This window comes from Pan troglodytes, chromosome 2 (assembly GCF_028858775.2).
Source record: "Pan troglodytes isolate AG18354 chromosome 2, NHGRI_mPanTro3-v2.0_pri, whole genome shotgun sequence".
NCBI lineage: Eukaryota > Metazoa > Chordata > Mammalia > Primates > Hominidae > Pan > Pan troglodytes.
Window position 1 is genome coordinate 18919185 of NC_086015.1, and position 21892 is coordinate 18941076.

General features: G+C 45.4%; 1 protein-coding gene across 4 annotated transcripts in view; it reads left to right on the forward strand.

Moving 5' to 3' along the window:
* FGD5 (FYVE, RhoGEF and PH domain containing 5) overlaps window positions 1-15398 on the forward strand; it is a 123474-nt gene extending 108076 nt beyond the window's left edge. For 2 of the 4 annotated variants that reach the window (XM_516303.8, XM_009444940.5), the window contains 7 exons: window positions 2944-3043; window positions 3437-3574; window positions 4072-4201; window positions 5035-5165; window positions 7116-7244; window positions 13587-13741; window positions 14141-15398. In XM_516303.8, the coding sequence (XP_516303.5) occupies window positions 2944-3043; window positions 3437-3574; window positions 4072-4201; window positions 5035-5165; window positions 7116-7244; window positions 13587-13741; window positions 14141-14177 (820 nt within the window). In that variant the 3' untranslated portion in view covers window positions 14178-15398. Of the gene's footprint in view, window positions 1-2943; window positions 3044-3436; window positions 3575-4071; window positions 4202-5034; window positions 5166-7115; window positions 7245-13586; window positions 13742-14140 lie in introns of those variants that run through there. The other 2 variants (XM_003309639.6, XM_024355348.3) reach the window with 2 other exon arrangements.
* The last annotated feature ends 6494 nt before the right edge of the window (window positions 15399-21892 follow it).

Sequence of the window (21892 nt, forward strand, 5' to 3'; positions counted from 1 at the left end):
GGGTCAAAGGAATTTTTTTCTTTTCAGTGTTTCTTAACCTTTTGGGGAATTTGATAAAAACTTTTCTCCCCCCAAAAAATGTACACACTCATAAAATTTTATATATAACTTCAGGGGTTTCTAGAGCCCATGGCTTAAATATGGCAATAGCAATGTCTCATGTTTGTGGAGCTCTTTATGGATGATTGGGTCTCTACAGCAACACGAAAAGTTAAGGCCAGTAAAAAATGTATTGTGTGCTGCTGTTCATAAAGTGGCCTGCCTTTTTGCTTTCCTGTCTAGAAGATGAGAGAAAAAAAAATAATAAGTGAGCGTTCATCACTTATGTTGCCCTGTCTGTGTGGTGTCTTAGTCCATTCAGGCCACTATAACAAAAATACCAGGCCGGGCGCGGTGGCTCACGCCTGTAATACCAGCACTTTGGGAGGCCGAGGCGGATGGATCACAAGGTCACAAGATCGAGGCCATCCTGGCTAACACAGTGAAACCCCGTCTCTACTAAAAATACAAAAAATTAGCCGGGCGTGGTGGCGGGCACCTGTAGTCCCAGCTACTCGGGAGGCTGAGGCAGGAGAATGGCGTGAACCGGGGAGGTGGAGCTTGCAGTGAGCCGAGATTGCGCCACTGCACTCCAGCCTGGGCTACAGAGCAAGACTCCGTCTCAAAACAAAAACAAAAACAAAAATACCATAAACTGAGTGACTTATAAACAACAGAAATTTCCCACAGGCTGCAGGTCAGGAAGTCCAAGGTCAAGGCACTGACTGATTGGGTGTCTGGTGAGGTTCTGCTTCCTGGTTCAAAGACGGTGCCTTCTCACATAGACAATGCCACCTCATGTGGTGGGAGGAGCAAGGGTCTCTCTGGGGTCTCTTGTATAAGGGCACTAATCTCATTCGTGAGGGCTCCACATCCATGGCCTCATCGCCTCCCAAAGGCCCTGCCTCCCAACACCAGCACCTTTGGGAAGAGGATTTCTGCATTTGAATTTGGGGGGACACAAACATTTAGACCACAGGGGGGCATGGCCTTTCTATCAGAAAGGTCTGCATTTTCTCCAGGCCCTCGGGTTGCCTGGGATCCTCATCTCTGGCTTCAGACCATGACCTTAAAGAGCATCCTCTTTTCCTTCTTTCAGGGCAAGGTAAGCTCAAGCTCTCGGGGGGCTTGGAAACCAGGGAGGTATGCCTCCAGCCAAGAGTAGCTCTTCAGCCAGGGACGTGCATGGCAGGGGTCAGCAAGGCTTCTGGGGCTTGGGTGTCTACTCTCAGCAAGCACATGAGATGGGATGGCAGCAGTGCCTATCACATGGGGGTTTATCCTGCATTGGGCGGTTCTGAGTGTGAAATGGGATCTAAATGCACTCATGCACATGCACTCTCATAGATGCATTTTCTCATTAAAATCATTTATTAGGTGGGGCATGGTGGCTTATACCTGTAATTCCATCAATCTGGGAGGCTGAGGCTGAAGGATTACTTGAGGCCAGGAGTTTGGGACCAGCCTGGGCAACATAGTGAGACCCTGTCTCAAAAAAAAAAAAAAAAAATTTAAGCATTTATTAGCCACACCTCAGTGCCAGGTCTGGCAACAATTTAGCCGTTGTTGTGCTCTCCAGGAGCCCACATTACAGGTAGGAGAGTTGTAAACTGCTTCAGATGCAGGGCAGTAACTGCTGTAACAATTAATAGTGGTAATGACAACAGTAACAGGCATTGGACACCTGTCAGGCCCCAGACGCCGCCGTGATCCTCATCACCACCCTTAGAGCTGGGGTTTGCGGTTCCTTCCATGCATAGGGAGTTGAGGCTTGCAAAAGGGTCACACAGCCAGGGGAGGTGGAACTGGAGTTTGAACCCAGGACTGTGTGGACCAGAGCTCTTAATCTGTTACAGTCTACTGCATGAGGGAGTAGAAAAGGGCTTGGAAACCCAAAGGAGGGACTGCCCCATCTGGAGGAGTGAGGGAATGCTTCCTGGAGGAGGTGATGCCTGGGTGGGGGTCGTGGCCTCACCTCTCCTTGTGATAAAATCAAGGGCAGGAGGCTGCCAGCAAATAGTTTCTGTTAGTCCGGCCATGACATGAACGTGGTGACGATCCACACGTGGGCCTTCAGGTGGGGCTGCCCATCTCCCAGAGCAAGGACAGTGGCCTTTAGCATGCCAGTCACCTTCCTGCTAGTCCAGACCCTTCACACTTGAAGCTCCCAGGGGACAGCAGGACCCATTCATCACGTTTTAGGGACATGGTGTCTTGCTGCCCACAATGCTGATTCAGCCTCTGCCCTGCAGCACTGCTCCCGCCCAGGCCAGCGGGCCCTTATGCTTGCTTTCCGGGGCAGGCTGCACACTTACCTGTGGTGTAGGCGCGGCATCTAGTGGACACTGTGAGAACTTCACCCAGCTAGCTGGCACCCAGCTCAGGAAGCCCTCCCTGGTGCAGAGCAGGAACTTGGAAAGTGCCTGTCGGATGACTGTCTGGGAAGCTATGTGGGGAGATGAGGAAGGTGGGAGACACAGATGTTTACCTTTGCCAGCTCCCACCTACCCCTCATCCTCCACAGGTACCCAGCCCTCTGTCCCCTGCCAGCCCGTTTCTCCTGAAGTATGGGACCCTCTGGGCCTTCCTAATGTCTCTTGCTTTTGCACAATGTTGACAATGTGGTTCCATGTCCCACATCTCCCTTCATCCCCACAGCAGCCCTGGGAGTTAGGGGAATATCATTATTCCAGTGTAAGAAGAAACAGACCCAAGGACAGCTAATGGACCAGTGGTCTGCTCGTAAACCTAGTCTGGCAGGTGATCTCTTCTTTGCTGGTGGTTCTGGGCAGTGTGAGAGGTGCAGGCTCAAGGGGCATCTGAGTGAGAACCTCATCCATGCCGAGATGGAGGGTGGGAGGCAGAGCTGCTCCTGCCTTTGCTCACTCCAGCCCATGCCCGCAGCTCCTGTGCAGAGAGGGACGAGTGGTATGGCTGTCTGAGCAGAGCCCTCCCTGAGGACTACAAGGCCCAGGCGCTGGCTGCATTCCACCATAGCGTGGAGGTGAGTGGGTGGGCAGGGCCCACGGGCCACCAGCCTCAGAGACCTGGGGTTCCCTGGGCGGGCATTGCTGTTGCCACTCACACCCAGATGGACGTGTAGCTCCTGTCTTGGGGCACTGGCTCCCCCCACACCCCTGCCATGCTCCCACCCTAGTCAGGGGCGGCCTCCGTGTAACCTAGGAGCCCAGCACCCACAGTCCTGTTCTCACAGTCTGGCTGTTTCCCAACCAAGGGTGAGCATCCTGGAGGGTGCAGGAGAGGCCTTTCGCATCAGACCCACTCACCCACACATCACACACCCTGCACAGAGACGCAGGGCAGGGCTCACTGGGCTCTGCATCTGGCTGGTCTCCTGGCCACATTCCACATTACTCAGCCAATTCTGTTGCTGCAGATACGAGAGAGGCTGGGGGTTAGCCTTGGGGAGAGGCCCCCCACCCTGGTGCCTGTCACACACGTCATGATGTGCATGAACTGCGGCTGCGACTTCTCCCTCACCCTGCGGCGTCATCACTGTCACGCCTGTGGCAAGGTGAGTCGCTGCATCTGGGGTGAGTGTGTGCATGGGGGTGGGGTGGGGGAAGGGCATGTCCCTGCCCAGCCGGGGGCTCAGGGATGTCCAGCAGCTACTGTAAGCCCCAGAGTGAGGCATGTTCACACCAACCTGAGAGGAACAGATTGCTAATTCCCATTTTATAGATCATCAAACCAGAGCTCCAAGTCCCAGGCCTCTTCCACACCACCACGTTTTCAACAGAAAACCGTAGCATACATGGCTATTGTGCTTGGAGAAAAAAGTATCATGTAGTGGTTAAGGGCGCAGGCTCATCAGAAAAGCAGATAGGCGCTGGCTCAGAAACAAGATGAAGCCTTGCCGGAAAAGTAGGGGACACGCACAGCTCCATGATCAGAACCTGGGGCTCCCTAGGGGCAGTTGTGGGTGGATTAGCAGAGGGAGCGGAGGGGAGGGGTGCAGGTCTCCTTTGCATGCACTGAGAGGGGTGAGAATCTTCCCGCCTGGGCCTGCAGATCGTGTGCCGGAACTGTTCGCGGAACAAGTACCCGCTGAAGTACCTGAAGGACAGGATGGCCAAGGTCTGCGACGGCTGCTTCGGGGAGCTGAAGAAGCGGGGCAGGGCTGTCCCGGGCCTGATGAGAGGTAACCTGGGGACCACTTGCCTTCTTCCAAGTGGCCTGGTGGCTTCTCCCCAGGCTCCAGTGGCTTCTCTGTGGTCCATGGTTCATGCCTGAAACCGCTTTCCCTGGAGGGAGTTATTCACTCCATGGAGGGAGGAAATAGAGGTTCGGGCACCATTTTCCAATATGTGGATTCTGTGGAAAATTGATCGGTGTCCCCAGAAGAAGAGCTCTGTGAGTAGCTAAGCTTAGGAATCAGTGTGTCTGTAAGGGGACAGAGGCAGGGAACTCCTGCGTCCTTTATCATGGAGGCCCTCTTGTCAAGTGTCCTATAGGCCTGTGTCCTGTAGCACCTTTCTGGGACTAAGGACTATATAAGCATGGCAGCAGAGGAGCTGGGGTCAGGGAGGGGTGAAGCTGTTCCACGCAGGAGCCTTGGGAAGCTGAGCCGGCCCTTGAGAGACCTGGTCAGTGCTGAAGGGACAGGCCTTGCCCAAGCAGGGTCAAGTTCCCAGGAAGGAGAGCAGGTGTATCTTGGGCCTAAAACTAAAGTCTTTCCCTGGCCTCCACTCCACGGGGCTGGACTAAGGTCATCAGAGAAGACAGCCCAGTCCCTGCTACCTGGAGGCCTGGAGGTGAAGGGCTGTCCAGCGCCCTGGAAAAGCGTCCCCTCCCCAGCCCCCATAGCCTTTGTCTGTTCCTGCAGGAGGGAGGGAGGAAGAGTGCTTGACTTTCAGGTCCCACTTAACCCCTATGGCTCACATTCCTAGAGGGATTTTACAGGAATCAGTGTTCCAAAGACAAGCCGCAGGCACGCCTCTCACCTCCCTTCCACGTGGCTTCTTTCGGTTACAGAGCGGCCTGTGAGCATGAGCTTCCCGCTGTCTTCACCCCGCTTCTCGGGCAGTGCCTTTTCATCCGTCTTCCAGAGCATTAACCCCTCGACCTTCAAGAAGCAGAAGAAAGTCCCTTCAGCCCTGACAGAGGTAAAGCAGGCAGGGCTACCCAAGTGGGAAGTAGGGCATTTGGAAGGTTCATGGTCATCCTGGGTAGACGGAGTCAGACCCTGCCCTGTCCCAGCCTGACCAGTCTCTTCCAGACAGAGCATTCCTAATGGAAGCATCCCAGCTACGAGGACCGACTTGACAGTGATGGTGCTAGGCGACATCTTTCCCATCCTTCTCTCTACCTCTCCCCTCCTCCTCTTTCTTTTCTCTCCTTTTTCTCCTGCCCCATAGCTTAGATCTAGTACCCACGCAGACTGCACAGATCACGGGGGCTCTTCAGTCTAAAGGAGCCAAATTCCTGGGTTGGTCCTTCCATGTCATCCCCTCATCCTAGGGGTCCCAACCCGACTCAGGTGTTGACGTCCCTGGAGGCCATGGGCTCCGCAGGAAACTTCAGAACTGGCTAAACTCAATTGTATCCCACAAATAGGACCAGATTGTATGTCTGTATTTCCATTCACAACCACAGACCAATGTATGTCTGTGAATACACAAGGAGTCCACAAGTGCGATCAGCTGCTTCCAAGTTAGTCCATTAATATCAAGTAGCAGGTAGCAAGGGTTTAAAAAAGTGTTAGGGAATGGAAAATTTAAATAGGTACAGTTTTATCCATTAACTTGTTCCTTTTGCAAATTAAAAATCTTGGAAATAACACATACGGCCGGGCGCGGTGGCTCACGCCTGTAATCCCAGCACTTTGGGAGGCTGAGGTGGGCAGATCACGAGGTCAGGAGATCGAGACCATCCTGGCTAACACAGTGAAACCCCATCTCTACTAAAAATACAAAAATCAGCCGGGTGTGGTGTCATGCACCTGTAGTCCCAGCTACTCGGGAGGCTGAGGCAGGAGAATCACTTGAACCTCAGGGAGGTGAAGGTTGCAGTGAGCTGAGATGGCGCCACTGCACACCAGCCTGGCGACACAGCAAGACTCTGTCTCAAAAAAAAAAAAAAAAAAAAAAAAACAGAACACATACATGGTTAAACATTTTTCCCAAAAAAGTACAAAACAGCACATATGATGAAAAGTGAGTTTCTCATCCTTCCCAGCCTCCCTCAATCCCACTGCCATCAAGTTTCTTATGGATCCTTGTGGAAATTTTCATGCACATACATAATACAGATGTACATTCATAGATCTTCTTTTTCTACCCAGAAGACAACATGTTATACAGAATCTCTTCTGTTTTCTCCACTTAATTTGTCTAAGAGATCATTTCATAATCACATATATGTATAAACCTCACATTTTTTACATTGCATTCCTCTTTTACTAGTAAGGAAATTGAGACTTAGAAGAAGTCAGCAAATTGCTCATCATTAACGACCTAGTAATTGGTAGAGCCTGAATGGGAAATCCAGGTTGGTATTAACTCCAAGCCTGCGTTCCTCACCACATAAATCCTGTGGACAGACTACTACTACCCCCCGCCACCACAAAGAGTAGTAATAATAATAAAAGGACTTAACGCTGCACACACCCCACTAGGCAGGAGACTATAATACCTTTTAGGCAACAATACAAAGAGGAATCCTCACATTAGGATTCCTCCCTAAATGTGAGGAAGAGATAAGTTGAAAGTGCAAGAGTTAATTTTAGAAGGAAGAACCTTTCGCCGAAGTACCTGAACGAAGTTTCTTGAGTTGAGGGGCTTAGGTTGAGAGAGGGAACCAAGAATCTGAAACACCACTAGAGGGCAGCATCAGCATTCCCAAAGTCAGCTGGGTCCATTCATTAAATCCTGTTTCTCAAAGCATGAAGCACTATCTTGCTGACTTTGGTACTGGGTAGATCCTGAGACCTTATCCAGTGTCAAAGCAGTATAAGTAGTCAGCCAAATGGTTTGCAGTGTCATTTTGAATTGTGCTCTGTTTGAACTGTGCCTGACCACCGGGGTGGCCTGACCGCTCTGCTTCCCTCCTGCCAGGTGGCTGCCTCTGGAGAGGGCTCTGCCATCAGTGGCTATCTCAGCCGGTGTAAGAGGGGCAAGCGGCACTGGAAGAAGCTCTGGTTTGTCATCAAAGGCAAAGTTCTCTACACCTACATGGCCAGTGAGGTAGTAGTGATCTGCACTCTCTCCCCTCTCCTCTCTCCTGTGAAATGACCCCCTGGGGCCTGCACACATCCTGTCACCTGCAAAGCTGTGTGAGTCCTGGCTGCTGAGCCAGTTCTGGTGGCAGTCAAGTCTTTAGTGAGCAATGCCATGTGCTCAATGTTGCTGTGGCTACACAACCACATATCACTTCAAAATCTAAGGAATTTGCAGTTTCTTTGTGGAGATAAGAAGGTACGGACATGCCAAGCTGTGCCACAAAGTGTTTAAATGGCACAGGCCCAGCATCTAGGACAAAGATGGAACAAGCCAGCCATGCCACAAAAGAAAACGCCTTCCTACTGTCTACTTAGATTGCTTGGGGCAAAATTCAGCAGTGTGGAGGAAGCTACTCCCTTTTTGTCTGTCCATTTCTTTTATAGGGTAACTCTAGTAATTCTTCTAAAGAAAACTGAAATCTATATTTTATAGAATATCTTACTTTAGGTGAGAGAGCCTTGGAAATCAAGCTTACTTCCAGAGTAGACAGATGTGTGGCCATGGTTGTGTAGCAGGGTGCTGTCTGGCCCTGACCCAGGCTGAACCTGTTGGATAATGTGAAACATTTCTATCTCCATGCTTCACCAGCTGGTGGCTTCTAGGTGGTCAGGCATAGTTTCAGCTTTGAAAATGGGAGTTAAATGTATTCTGACGAGCTGCAGAGGGTGGGTGCTTTGCTCCACTGGGATATGCATGTCAGGGCTGGCTCTTCTCCCCTGGCCACAGATGCTAGCAAATGTGCAAAAGGCACTTCCTTCTTTGGGGCATGAAGCTTCCCTCTGGAAGGACCTGCAACTGTGAAGGTTGCCGTGTGCCCATCCCCAGGGATCACAGAGGATGGCTTTCTAGAAGAAATTGCTTTGGAGCCATACTTAAACACTTAGCAAGGCCCCACATCTGTTTACTCTAAGCAAAGCAGGCAGACAGGGGATCTGCCATAGGCCTGAGTGGCTTGGGTACCCGGTAAGCTGCACCCCACCCTGAGGGGCCTTTGCCTGTGTCCACAGGTGGGGTCTTCCACACTGTGGGGGATTTTTATCTTTCCAAAACAAACTGAACAGTTGTCATGGAAGTGACAGCATAAGCTTATTTTAAAAGGTGGATTTAGGGGCCTGGCATGGTGGTTCACGCCTGTAATCCCAGGACTTTGGGAGGCTGAGGATCTCTTGAGGCCAGGAGTTCGAGACCAGCTGGAGCAACATAGTGAAACCCTATCTCAACGAAAAATAAAATGAATGAATGAATGAATGAATGAATGATGGACTTAAGTATGACTCCAAAACAGTTTCTTCTAGAAAGAGGAATTTACATAATTTCTCAATAAACCTGTTCCAGCGATGGAATAAAGCTTTCAAATACCATCAAAGAAAAAAAGGTTCTGATGAAGTGGATAGCTGGTTTGCACTGTCTACACCACTGTGCACCCCTGTCATGTACCCTGAGGTGGCCCAGAGCTGATGCAACTTGCTATTTAGTAACAGTCCTGGGAAAAAGCGACTATCAAAAATACATAGGAATCTTTATTTTTTCCAACATTTTCTGTTTGTTTCAAGACAGGTTCTTGCTTTGTTGTCCAAGGCTGGAGTACAGTGGTGTGATCACTGTTCACTGCAGCTTTGAACTCCTGGACTCAAGCCATCCCCCCCAACTCAGCCTCCCAAGTAGCTGGGACCACAAGTGTGTGACGCCAGGCCTAGCTAATTTTTTTTTTTAATTTTAATTTTTTTTTGAGATGGAGACTCACTCTGTCACCAGGCTGGAGTGCAGTGGTGCAATCTTGGCTCACTGTAACCTCCACCTCCCGGGTTCAAGTGATTCTCCTGCCTCAGCCTCCTGAGTAGCTGGGACTACAGGCACCCACCACCACGCCCAGCTAATTTTTGTATTTTTAGTAGAGATGGGGTTTCACCATGTTGGCCAGGATGGTCTCGATCTCTTGACCTCATGATTCACCCACCTTGGCTTCCAAAGTGCTGGGATTACAGGCCAGTTTTTTTATTTTTTGTAGGGGCAGTCTCACTATATTGCTCAGGCTGTTCTCGAACTGCTGGCCTCAAGTGATCCTCCCACCTTGGCCTCCCAAAGTGTTGGGATTACAGGTGTAAGCCACTGTGCCCAGCCTATTTTTTCCAACATTTTATTCTTTATTATATTTATTGTTTATAAATATTTTCAAACATAAAGGAATGTTGAAAGAATTTTACAGTGAACTAGCTGGGCATGGTGGCTCATGCCTGTAATCCCAGCACTTTGAGAGGCTGAGGCAGGAGGATCACTTGAGGCCAGGAGTTAGAGAACAGCCTGGCCAACATGGCAAAACCTCATCTCTACTAAAAATACAAAAATTAGCCAGGGATGGTGGCACGCACCTGTAGTCTCAACTACTTAGGAGGCCGAGGCAGGAGAATCGTTTGAACCCGGGAGGTAGAGGTTACAGTGGGCCAAGATCACACCATTGCACTCCAGCCTGGGCAACAGATCAAGACTGTCTTAAAAAATAATAATAATAATTTTACAGTGAACTATCATATGACCATTAACTGGATTGTACAATTAACATTTCCTACATATCTTTTATCAAGTACCTATCTATTCATCTTTCTATACCTTTTACTTTTTGATGTTTTTCAAAATATACTTAACCCTATGAATTCAATGTTTTTGTACCTTTTTTTTTTCCTTTTGAGGTCTAATTTATATATAATGAAGTGCACAAATCTCAAATATACTATTTGGTGAGTTTTGATTAATGCACACACCTACAAATTGCCACTATCATCCTGTCCCCAGAGGCAACACCCTGTTCCAATTCTTTTCCACCATAGATTAGTTTTGCCTCTTGATCCTCAAACAGATGGAATCATGTGTGACTTCCATTAACCATGATGTTTTTGAGATTCATTTATGTTGTCGCATATAGCAGTAGTTCACTTCTTTTTATGGCTGAGTAGTCTTCCATTTTGTGAATATACCAGTTTTGTTTAGCTGTTCACCAGTCAAAGGACATTTGGATTGCTTCTAGGTTTTGGTGATTATGAATAAAGCTGCTTTAAACATTTTCATACAGGTTTTTGTGGGAACATAAATTTTTATTTCACTTGGGTCATTACCTAGGATTGGAATTGATGGATCATAAGGCAGGCATATATTTGGTTTATAAGGAATTGTGAGGCCTTTTTCCAAAGTGGTGTGCCATTTTACACTCTCCCAACAACGTGTGTGAATTTGAGTTCTGGTTGCTCCACATCATTGCTAACACTTGGTGTTGTCAGGCTTTAAAATTTTAGCCATTCTGGTGGGGAGTGTTGAGGTAACTCAATGTTGTTTTAATTTAGATTTCCCTAGTAACCACTGATATTAAGCACATGATTGCTTTCATGTGCTTATTGGCCACTCATATTTCCATTTGAGAAGTGTCTATTCAGATCTCTTGTCCACTTTTTTTAAAGTAGGTTGTACTGTGATTAAGTTATAGGATTTCTTTCTGTATCCTGTATACCAGGCTTTTGTCAGATAAATGTTTTACAAATATTCTCTGCCTGTCTGTGGCTTCCCTGTTCATTTTCTAATGAATGAATGAATGAATGAATCTTTTGGTGAACAGCAGTTTATAACTTTGAGGAAGTCTACTTTTTCAGTGTTTCCTTTTATGACTGTTGCTTTCTGTGTGCTAAGGCATTTTTGTCTACTGCAAGCTACAAAGTTATTTTCCTCTATTTTCTGAAAGCATTAATGTTTTAGCTTTTACTTCTAGGTCTATCTCAAGTTAATTTTTGTGTGTGGTATGACATGGGAGTTGAGGTTCCTTTTTTTCATTATGGATATCCAGTTGTTCCAGCACCATTTGTTGAAAAGACTTGCCTCTCCCTATTGGATTGCTTCAGTGTCTTTGTTAAGTCTCAAATGATTGAATAAATAGAGGTCTATTTCTGGACTTTCCATTGTGTTTCATTCATATATTTACCAATCCTTATGCCAGTACCAAACTGTCACAAATACTGTAACTTTATAGTAAGTCTTGAAGTCAGGTTGTGTAAGTCCTCCAACCTAGTTCTTTTTTAAGACTGTTTCAAGGCTGGAAAGGTGCCTACGCCTGTACTCCCAGCACTTGGGAGACCAAGGAGGCAGATCACTTGAGGCCAGGAGTTCAAGTCCAGCCTGGCCAACACAATGAAACCCCGTCTCTACTAAAAATAGAAAAAATTAGGGAGGTGTGGTGGTGCATACCTGTAATTCCAGCTACTTGTGAGGCCGAGGCATGAGAATCGCTTGAACACAGCAAGCAGAGGTTGCAGTGAGCCGAGATCACACCACTGCACTCCAGTCAGACTTTTTTTTTCCCAGACTCTGTCTCAAAAAAGAAAAAAAATTGTTTTGGGCATTCTAGGCCTTTTATGTTTTCATATAAACTTATCAATTTCTATGATAGGGATTATGGAATTTATAGACCAATTTGGGGAGAACTGGCATTGTAATACTGAATCTTTCAATCCATGAACATGGTACATAAATTTTCATTTATTTAAGCCTTGAATTCTCTTTTAATGTTTTGTAGTTTTTAGTGTAGACATCTTATACTTCTATTAATATATTTCTAAATATTTTTTGGATGCCATTGTGAATGGCATTTATTTTATTTTCTAGTTGTTTGCTGCTACTATATACACATAAAAACTGATTGTCTTGTGACCTTTCTAAATTGATTTTTAGTTCTAGTAGTTATTTTGGTTTTTTTTTTTTTTTTTTTGCAAGCACAAATAGTTCTACCTCTTTTCTGATCTTTATCTCTTTATTTCTTTTTCTTTCCTTAATGTAATAGTTATGGTCTCCAGTACAATGTTGAATTGAATTGATGAAAGTGAACACCATTCTTGCCTTGTTTCCAATTTTAAGGGAAAAGCATTTGGTGTTTCACTATTAAGTATGATGTTAGCTGTAGGTATTTTATAGATGCCCTTTGTTAGTTAATGAAGTTTCCTTCTACTCTAGTTTGCTAAGAGGTTTGTTTTTTTGTTGTTGTTTTTGTTTTTACCATGAATGGATATTGAATTTTGTCAAAGGCTTTTTCTGATCTAGCAATCCTTGAGAATTGATTCCTTTTATTTTAAAAAAATATTTCTTAGTTTTCTGGGGTTTTAGGGATGAGGTCTCACTATGTTGTCCAGGCTGGACTCAAATTCTTGGCCTCAAGCAGTCCTCCTGCCTTGGCCTTGAGTGTAGCTGGGTCTACAGGTACATGCCACTGTGCCCAGCTTGATTCTATTCTATACACAAACTGTACTCCCCTTCTTCTTCCTCCCACCACCATTCTAATATGCTTAATTATATCTTTATGTGTTTTTACAAAGTCTGTATTGTTTATGAACATGTATGTTTTTACATAACTGTGTATAAAAATGTCTTTACCTATATATAAAAATCTTTTTCCACTGAGCACTATGTGTGTAAGATCCATCTGTGTTCTTCGGGTATATCTCATCAAATTGTTAGCAACTTTATAGCACAGACAGTACAAGTGCTCCATATTGAAATACTGTAAATGAGGTTTTGGAAGAATGAGTATAGAATATGTGATCAGAAGTAACTGCAAAACTGAGTCACTGACTGATGAAATCCATGGAAAGAATGTGGGGTTAGAAGGTGGTCATGAGTGCAAATTCTGGATCTGCTCTTTACTGCTGTGTGATCTTGGGCAATTAACCTTTTTTGAGCCTTGGTTTCTTCTTAGAATGGGAGTGACACCTTCTATGATTGTTGTGAAGATTAAAGATAATGAAAATGTAACTGCCTGGTCCCTGATAAACTGTCACAATATGTTGAGACAATATGTGAGACAGAGTCTCACTCTGCCTCCCAGGCTGGGGTGCAATGGTGCGATCTCGGCTCACTGCAACCTCTGCCTCCCGGGTTCAAGCCATTCTTCTGCCTCAACCTCCCGAGTAGCTGGGATTACAGGCACCTGCCACCACACCCAGATAATTTTTGTATTTTTAGTAGAGATGGGATTTCACCATGTAGGCCAGGCTGGTCTCGAACTCCTGACCTCAGGTGATCCACCCGCCTCAGCCTCCCAAAGTACTGGGATTACAGGCGTGAGCCACCACACCCAGCCAGTGTTGTTTCTTTCCTTCCTCAGGGCTGGCTCTGGGGGGAAGCGAGGGTCAACAGTTCGTGTGTGGTGAGCCCAAAGGTGCCAAAGCACACCCCACACAGAGGCACTCTTCACGCATCTCAGATTGGAGATAACAGTAAATGACTATGCAGAGTGCGGTGTTTAATGTCAATTTTTCCTTCTGTCCTCTGCAGGACAAAGTGGCCATGGAGAGTATGCCTCTGCTAGGCTTCACCATTGCTCCAGAAAAGGAAGAGGGCAGCAGCGAAGTAGGACCTATTTTTCACCTTTACCACAAGAAAACCCTATTTTATAGCTTCAAAGCAGAAGATACCAATTCAGCTCAGAGGTACGAAAAGAACTAATTAGTCTTATAGCTTTTTGTTCTCTCAGAAGGCAACAAGTTGTTTCTTGGGGCTTTGGCTTCTGTTCTGCTCCATTCATCCTATCCCATTAGGTCCCTTTGGGCCATAGCAGAACTGCAGAACTACCTGTTCTTTGTCACAATCATGTTTAGACTGTTTTGATTCATTCATGAATCAAGGATGCATTGATTCAGTAAACTTTTGCCCTGTGTTCCAGGCCTTTTGCTGAATATAGAAAACATGTTTGAGAAACAAATACAACTACGACATGGTCCTTGACTTCAAACTAAGAGGAATCTACTAGTCCAGTCTTTTCTAGGTTCTGTGACCAGAGTCATAGGCAGAGCCGCAAAACCAAATGTCCTCTCTGTTTTGTTTTATAGGTGGATCGAGGCCATGGAAGATGCGAGTGTGTTATAGCAGTTAATCAAGCATGTGGACTTGTAACAAATTCTTAGGTCAATATGTGAATGCTTTTAGAAGCTAAGCTGTGGCTCAACTCATCCGGACACACACCTGGATTCAGCAATGAGGCCTGACCTTTTTTGCTATAACCGCCCCACCACTCCCCTGCCCTTGCCAACATCTTCATGAGTGGAATCCTTAAGGGATATTTATGGACCTCTCCTTTTCTGTGTTTTCCACCCCTACCCCCACCCGCCACCCGGTAATAAACTATTTCCTTACCCCGCAGTGAGTTAAAATTTAGTAAGATGAAGATGTGGAAACCAATGAAAAGTACATTTAGAAATGCAGGCTTTTTAGTAGAAAGAAGCTCTTACAGTTTTTACTCATGATAAATCTTATCACCTTTCAAAAATTGATTGTGGTGCCTCAGGTGAAATGAGAAGCTATCAGTAACAGCTACTCTCATCGAAAGCACTTTATTATTTTACGGAGCTGCAACCTCCAATTTTGTGTTTTCTAAGTGATTTACTTAAGTCAATAACAGATGGAATCCTGTGGACTAATGTGCCACCAGTTTTCTAACAAGGGTGTACATAAAATGGATTTGTGCAGACCTGGCTGTGGCTTGCTGGTGTGCAAGCACACATCACTTTAGAGGGGCTGCGCCCCACCAGATAGGAAGGGGAGGATTTTCTCCTCCAGTCGACCTTGTGACCTGTATACTAACATAACTTATTAAAGGAGGGGTCCCTCCTCCCCCAGAGCAGTCCTCAACACTATGTCAGTGCTGGAAATGCAGCCACTGGCAGATCTGGCCCCCCAGAGGTCACCGCAGGGCCTCTGAAGAGTCAGGGTCTGCTTTAATTTATTGTGTGCCTTTCTGTGTTTACCTCACTCAAGCTGACAACATTGTTTATGGGAATCTATCCTTCTTTTAGACGCACGGTAATCCTTGGGCTGTATTACTGAAGGCTTTTTATTTTTTGAGAGGTGAAAAAAAGAGAAAACAAGTTAGACTCCAAAGGTGAATTCCTGGTCTTGGCAGATGGCTCTGGGAACAGCGAGGGAGCACAGAAGTCGTGGCCTGAGGCTGTTCTATGGGCACTTGGGGCTAAATCGCCTCCTGAGGGTGACTGTTGCTTATTCTGCTGGACAGGTTTTTACATAAAGCAAAGGGCATGTGAGGGGTGGGATTCCTTGTTACTCTTACTGCAATAAAAATCAATTGTTTGATATCCCGTCCCCATTCTGTTGCTGCCCTGTCCCCTACAAAAAAGGGAATTTGCTGACAAACTTTTTGTAAAAAGCACCATCTCTGGACTTACTTGCATTAAATATTTTCAGGGGAATTTTTTTTTCCAGTTTGCAGTTCTTTTAAAATGTTTGCATTAAACATGTAACTAATGGTTCACACTAAGTGATTAGACAGTGTTTTTGTTAATTTTTGAGGGCTTAATTCCAACTGAATCATTTTCATCATCAGACACTGAAATGGGCTTCCTAGAGCTGTTGAGCAGAGCAGGACTTCAGTACCAGGCAGGGGGAAGTTTCCCCAGTCTGCTCACATTGCTGCCCATGGTCAGTTTCTGAGTTCCAGATAGAATCACGGGTCTGAAAGTCATCAGAAGGCCTCTTTTACTTTATATCATCATCCTATTTTGGATGCTCTGTAAAGAGGTAATAGGGCTTTTATTTCTCAGTGGATAGTTACCCTAATAAAAATGTCTGGGTTATAGATGAAAAACACACTGGACAGGTTCTGTAAAAGGAAACTGGCAGGGGCTCATGTGTGACTGGGCAAGGGATTACCTTTTTATCTGGACCTTGTATTACAAGTCCTTCCTGTGGTTCTTTGTGTACTCATTTCAGGCTAATTTCTGCTACCTTTTCTACTAGGGATGAAGCCATCCCACCCGGTCAGAGGGTGCTCCTTCCCACTGGACCCAGATGCTGGGGATATGACCAGCCGTGACACCACGGAGATGCTGCTCGAAGTCCCCCATAATAACTGCTCTGCCCCTCTGCTCACTGGGCACAGAGCAGCCCCTTTACTGTGCACCCCCAGCAAAGGCCATGTTTATCAGGAAGAAGCAGCATAGACGAGCCACTCACTTAAGTTGCTCTGAGCTTTGGTGTCTTCTTCTATTACATGGAGATCATTCTAGCTTCTCCCACAGGTTCAGGGGAAAAGGCACAAATGGAATGTTTGTGAAAGTGGTCTGAAAAGAGCAGGGCCCATAACTTTACTTTTACTTTGTATAATAACACCATGCCCTTCCCCACTGGTTTATCAAAGTCGTGGGCCCTGCTCTTTAACAGCACAAAATGAAGACAATACACAGAAGACCTTTTTCCTTATCCATGAAAATTGGGGCCAGGTGTGGTGGCTCATGCCTGTAATCCCAGCACTTTGGAAGGCTGGGGCAGGAGGACTGCTTGAGTCCAGGAGTTCTAGACCAGCCCAGGCAATATAGTGAGACCCCAACTCTAAATTAAAAATCAGCCAGGCATAGTGGCTTATGCCTATAGTCCTAACTACTTAGGAGGCTGAGACAGGAGGATTGCTTTAGCCCAGGAGGTCACGACTGCAGTGAGTTATGATCATGACACTGCACTCTACCCTGGTAACAGAGTGAGATCATGTCTTAAAAAAAAAAATGGCAAGGAAGAGAAACCCTAACACAGTAAGGCTGAACTTTGGTCATGGAATCTAATCTTCTCTTTCATTTTAATTACCTCAGGAAAGCACAGACCTTCACAGGGTTGGCCTCTGCCTGCTTCTCAGAATCAATAAAGGTTTATAATAAAACTCAAAGTTTTACTGAAAACAAGCAGCACCTATTTCACATGAATACTGGCTTCACACTTTCCCTGCAGATTGAATGTGTTTCTTGAGTCTGGGTTAGTCTTAGTAAGTAGGAAGAATTCTGTTCCTTATTACTAATACAAAGCACACCAGAAACATAAACAGTAGTGTATGTTCCTGGGTCGTAATAATTCTTTTGGCTGAGTGCAGTGGCTCACGCCTGTAATCGCAACACTTTGGGAGGCCAAGGCAGGTGGATTGCTTGTGCCCAGGGGTTCAACACCAGCCTGGGCAACATGGCGAGAAACTCTCTCTCTACTAAAAATACAAAAAGTAGCCAGGTGTGGTGATGCGCGTCTGTAGTCCCAGCTACTTGGGAGGCTGAGGCAGGATCACTTGAGCCTAGGAGGTTGATGCTACAGCAAGCCATCATCATGCCACTGCTCTCCAGCCTGGGCAACAGAGCAAGTCCCTGTCTCTAATAATAATAATTCCTTTACATATCAGAAATATGCTTTAAGTTTTTCTGAGCAGGCTGACTAGCTAATAGACTTATTCTCCCTTGTATGCAGCCTGGTTCTGGGAAAATGTGTGGCCCGATGGGCTGATGCTTGCTCTGATCTTTGGGCGTGCACCATGCAGGCCAGTGCTGAGGACCCCAGCAACCCTGTTGCAGCAATTGAAGGGTGACAGAGTCCTTTTTTCCTCTAATCCGGCCTTTCGTTTTCTCTGTTTTCAGCAGCAGTATACACTGAACACAGAAGCAAGCCCTAGATGGTGACTGAGGCCACCTGGGCTAAGGTGGTAGGACCAGGCTTGGAACCTGAGTTTCTTTCTGATGCAGGTCAGTCAACAATGTGCTGGAATATTCTTCTGTTGATTCAGCCTGTGTTTCTTGGTTTTTCTTTTTTCTTTCTTTTCTTTTCTTTTTTTTTTTTTTTTTTTTTTGAGACAGGATCTCACTCTGTCACCCAGGCTGGAGTGCAGTGGTGCAGTCATGGCTCACTGTAGCCTCGACCTCCCAGGTTCAAGCGATCCTCCCACCTCAGCCTTCCAAAGTAGCTGGGCCCACAGGCATGTGCCACCACGCCCAGCTATTTTGTTTTAGAGATTGGGTCTCACTATGTTGTCCAGGCTGGCCTTGAACTTCTAGGCTCAAGCAATCCACCTGCCTCGGCCTCCAAAAGTACAGGGATTACAGGCATGAGCCACTGTCCCCCAGCCTGTTTTGTGGTTTCTATGATCATGGAAGCTTCTGTGCCTCCACACATTCATGGTCAGGAGAGGACAGATATATCTACACTAAGATGTCTGTTTTCAGCAGCAGGTAAATGGAAACCAATCTCAATCTGGTTTAAACAATTTGGAAATCAGTTAAAAGGAGATCCAAAAGCAGGGGGATTTGGTTTTTCTGACTTGCCATGCAGTGTCAGCTTGATTCCAGGGTTGGTTCCCAAGCAGTTTATTGCTGACTGCCACTGATGGTTGGGGCTACACTATAAAATTCCCTGTTCACAGCCACCAAGGACAGACAGCTTGGCTTCGTGTAGCTAGCTTTTTCTTAGAAGCACCCACAGGCCCTTCCCATTCTCCAGGTTCACACTTACTTACACCTGCCAACTCCTGAGCTTAATCTTCGTAAGAGGGACCACCATGATTGGCACCGAACAGTCAGCTGTGGGGGCAGCTGCTGGGGATTCACCAGTGTCCACTCTCTGGACCAAATCTTCTGGAAAGACTATAGTTTGGATTAACAGAGTGCAAGGGCTATGCTTTTTCCTATATTTTGGGGATGATCTGTAATAGAATACTCACAGGGCAATTATTTAGGCATCTATTATATATGTTTGCTAAGTATTAAGGTAAGTGGCACGGGGAAAGCTGATTTGATATCACTGATCTTTTAGGCTCCTAATGAAAGACAATTGTTAAATCAGTAGCAAAACAGTACTGACCTCTCAGGTTCTTAGGAGACCTTTGTATGATTATTAGCAACAAAGAAGTGTCTAGCACTTTAACCCTGTTCTTTCATTTAATTCTCCCAGGGACCTGCTGAGGTAAGTTATTACCCATTTTGCACATAAGGAAATGGGATTAGAAACATGAAGTCACCTGTCCAGGGTCACACACAAAATTGGCAAAGCCCACCTTTGTAACTGCTTCACTATAATGTCTCTTTTGAATGTGTATGAGCTGACACTAGGAGCAATTCTCTGACACCTGCAATGTGAATTATTTCCTAAATTTGACAGAAATCTCTGGCTGCAGAGGACCAATCACTAGGACCTTTTCCTCTGAAGTCAGAATAAATAGGACACTAAGACAAACTCAATTTTGCATTTCATTATCCAAGCAAAAATCATTAAATTTTATCACAGTTTACAATCCATGCACATAACCCAACTTTAATTCAATATATTGTAAAAATGAATATAATTCTATTTTTTCTACAATCAGATGCACAAGATTTACCTCAACTGAATGTGGGAATCTAGATATTTAAAACCCAAAGCATACATGCTTTAAAAAAATTTTTTTAACATACACTCCTAGTGTTGTTATTCATTGACATATTAAGATGCGTACTCAAATATGAGGAGTCTAAGTGACTTCATGGATTTAGCACATTTTTCTCGTATGAGGAAACAAACAGCAGAATTTCTATGATGAATTTATAAACAACAATAACCTCATAAATTCTTAGTTACTTGCTACAGATTGAGCATCTTATCCAAAATGCTTAGGACAAGTATTTTGGATTTAGAATTTTTTTTCAGATTTTGGGATATTTGCAGATACTTAACCAGTTGAGCATCCCTAATCTGAAAATCCGAAATGCTCCAATAAGCATTTCCTTTGAGCGTCATGTAGGTGCACAAAAAGTTTCAGATTTTGGAGCATTTCAGATTAAATTTTTGGATTGGGGATGCTCAACCTACATTCTCAAACCCTTAAGAATCTGTATTGTATATGACAAGTCTGAAGGTTATGGTTAACATGTATGCTATGTGAATTGACAAGTTTTGTATTGGGAAGGCAGCCATCATACCGTTGTTGCACCAGTTCCAAGAAGAGGGTGTGCATGTTCACAGAACACCTCTGTGTCCTGGGGGATGCGCCTCCAGGGGAGGGGGACTATTTTCAGAAACATAAGGTAATGCAAGCAATGCACACTCCAGAGCCTGTGGGTCATGTGAAGTCAAAGCAGTGTGGGGCAAGAGACCACAAATTTGCAACATGCTACAACCAGAATGAGGCCACTCTACCAAGGCTGCCCTATCCTTGGTAGTGCCCCACTCTACCAAGGCTGCTCCTCCCTGCCACAGGAGAAGCCTTGAGGAAGTCCCCTCTGGCTCTCTGGCTGTTCCTCCTCGAGAGCTAGAGGGGACTTCCTCAAGGCTCCTCCTGTGGCCCACACCTCACCTCCTGGGGTTCCCTCTGGGTAGGTAGTCTGGGGTGGGATCCAGGCATCTTCAGTTTCTACAAGCACCTCAGGAGATTCTGTGCACAGGCAGGATGGAGGGAGGTAGGAGGGAAGATAGAGGAGGTGGTAGCTCAGCCACCATGAATAACGAATAAAAACTTAGTTCAGTCATTGGCAGTGATCTCGGTTTGTCACCAGACTGAGTCTGTGGTAGAAGTGGCAGTTTACAGGTGTATCTGCAGTGAATATTCAGATCCTTAGCTTGAGAAAGTGAGACCCAAGAGTATCTGAAAATGTTATAAGGCATGAGAAGTGGCACTGGTATCATCAGACAAGATTACAAGAAGCCTTTAAGACTATGACAGTATGCCAAACATTACAGGAGAAATACACGCCCACAGTAATATTTGAGGAGGAAAACCAGTCTAACTGAGGTAGAAACAGGACTACACCAACGTGGCACCCAGCCGGTTAAACATCTCCTTCCACAAAACTTTCCTCTGGAGAAGTTTGATGACCCTATGACCACCCTCATAATATCCTAGTGATCACATGAGATTCTGCAGAACAAATTCTCTACATGAACTTGGGATCTTCCTTGTCCAGATCATTTGAAGCTGTCATACCGGAAGGGGCATTCTGTGTTGACAGCAGAATGACATGCCTCATTCTCTAATTTTGATCGTCTTTCATGCTGCTGTTGTGATAGAGCCAGTGTAGAGAGGCAGCACTTCCACAAGAGCAAAAGAGAGGCTTGCACAAAATAAAATCTGTATGAAGCAAGCTGAAAACAAGTTTTTTTTTGTTTTTGTTTTTTGTTTTTGTTTTTTGTTTTAGCTTGGAGCCATGTTTTTCAAACTCTGGGAATGGGTTGCAAAATGGATGGAAATGTAATGACGTTTCCAGTTTTGTTTTTTGGCTGGCTTCAAAACTAACAAGGTTTTGGAAAAAGATATAAAATTCATGGTAAAGTTTACACAAATTCTTCTGATTCGGAAATGGATACTGTAGCAATTAAGAGAAAACCCCATTTATCTGTATTTGTAAATTATACATTATAAAAATCCTTCAGGAACTGAGAGTTCTTTAAAGTTCTATTGTAGAACTTTAAAACGTTTCATGCCAAGTGGCCCTAAAGCATTTTCAACAGTGATGACTACCCTTGTTTATATATAAAGATTACCCACTCAAATGTAAACTGCCCTAAATGACCTCAAGTTCTCATCAATATTCAAATCTCATCTTCGGTATGTTCATCAACAGCTGTATCCAAAAATCTATCTTGTGATAAAGTGTAGTCAATAAGCCCTATGCTCCTTAGAACTAAGTAACACATACAAGCGGGAGACCAGGATGTTCAAGAATTGTCATCTCCAGTAAGTCTGTGGTCCTTCAAATCCAGTGGCCTGTACTTACCAGCCCTTAATAATGCCACACTAGAATTCATGAATGTGTAATGGAGCTATCCTGTTGTGAGCAGCATACATGAGAAAATAA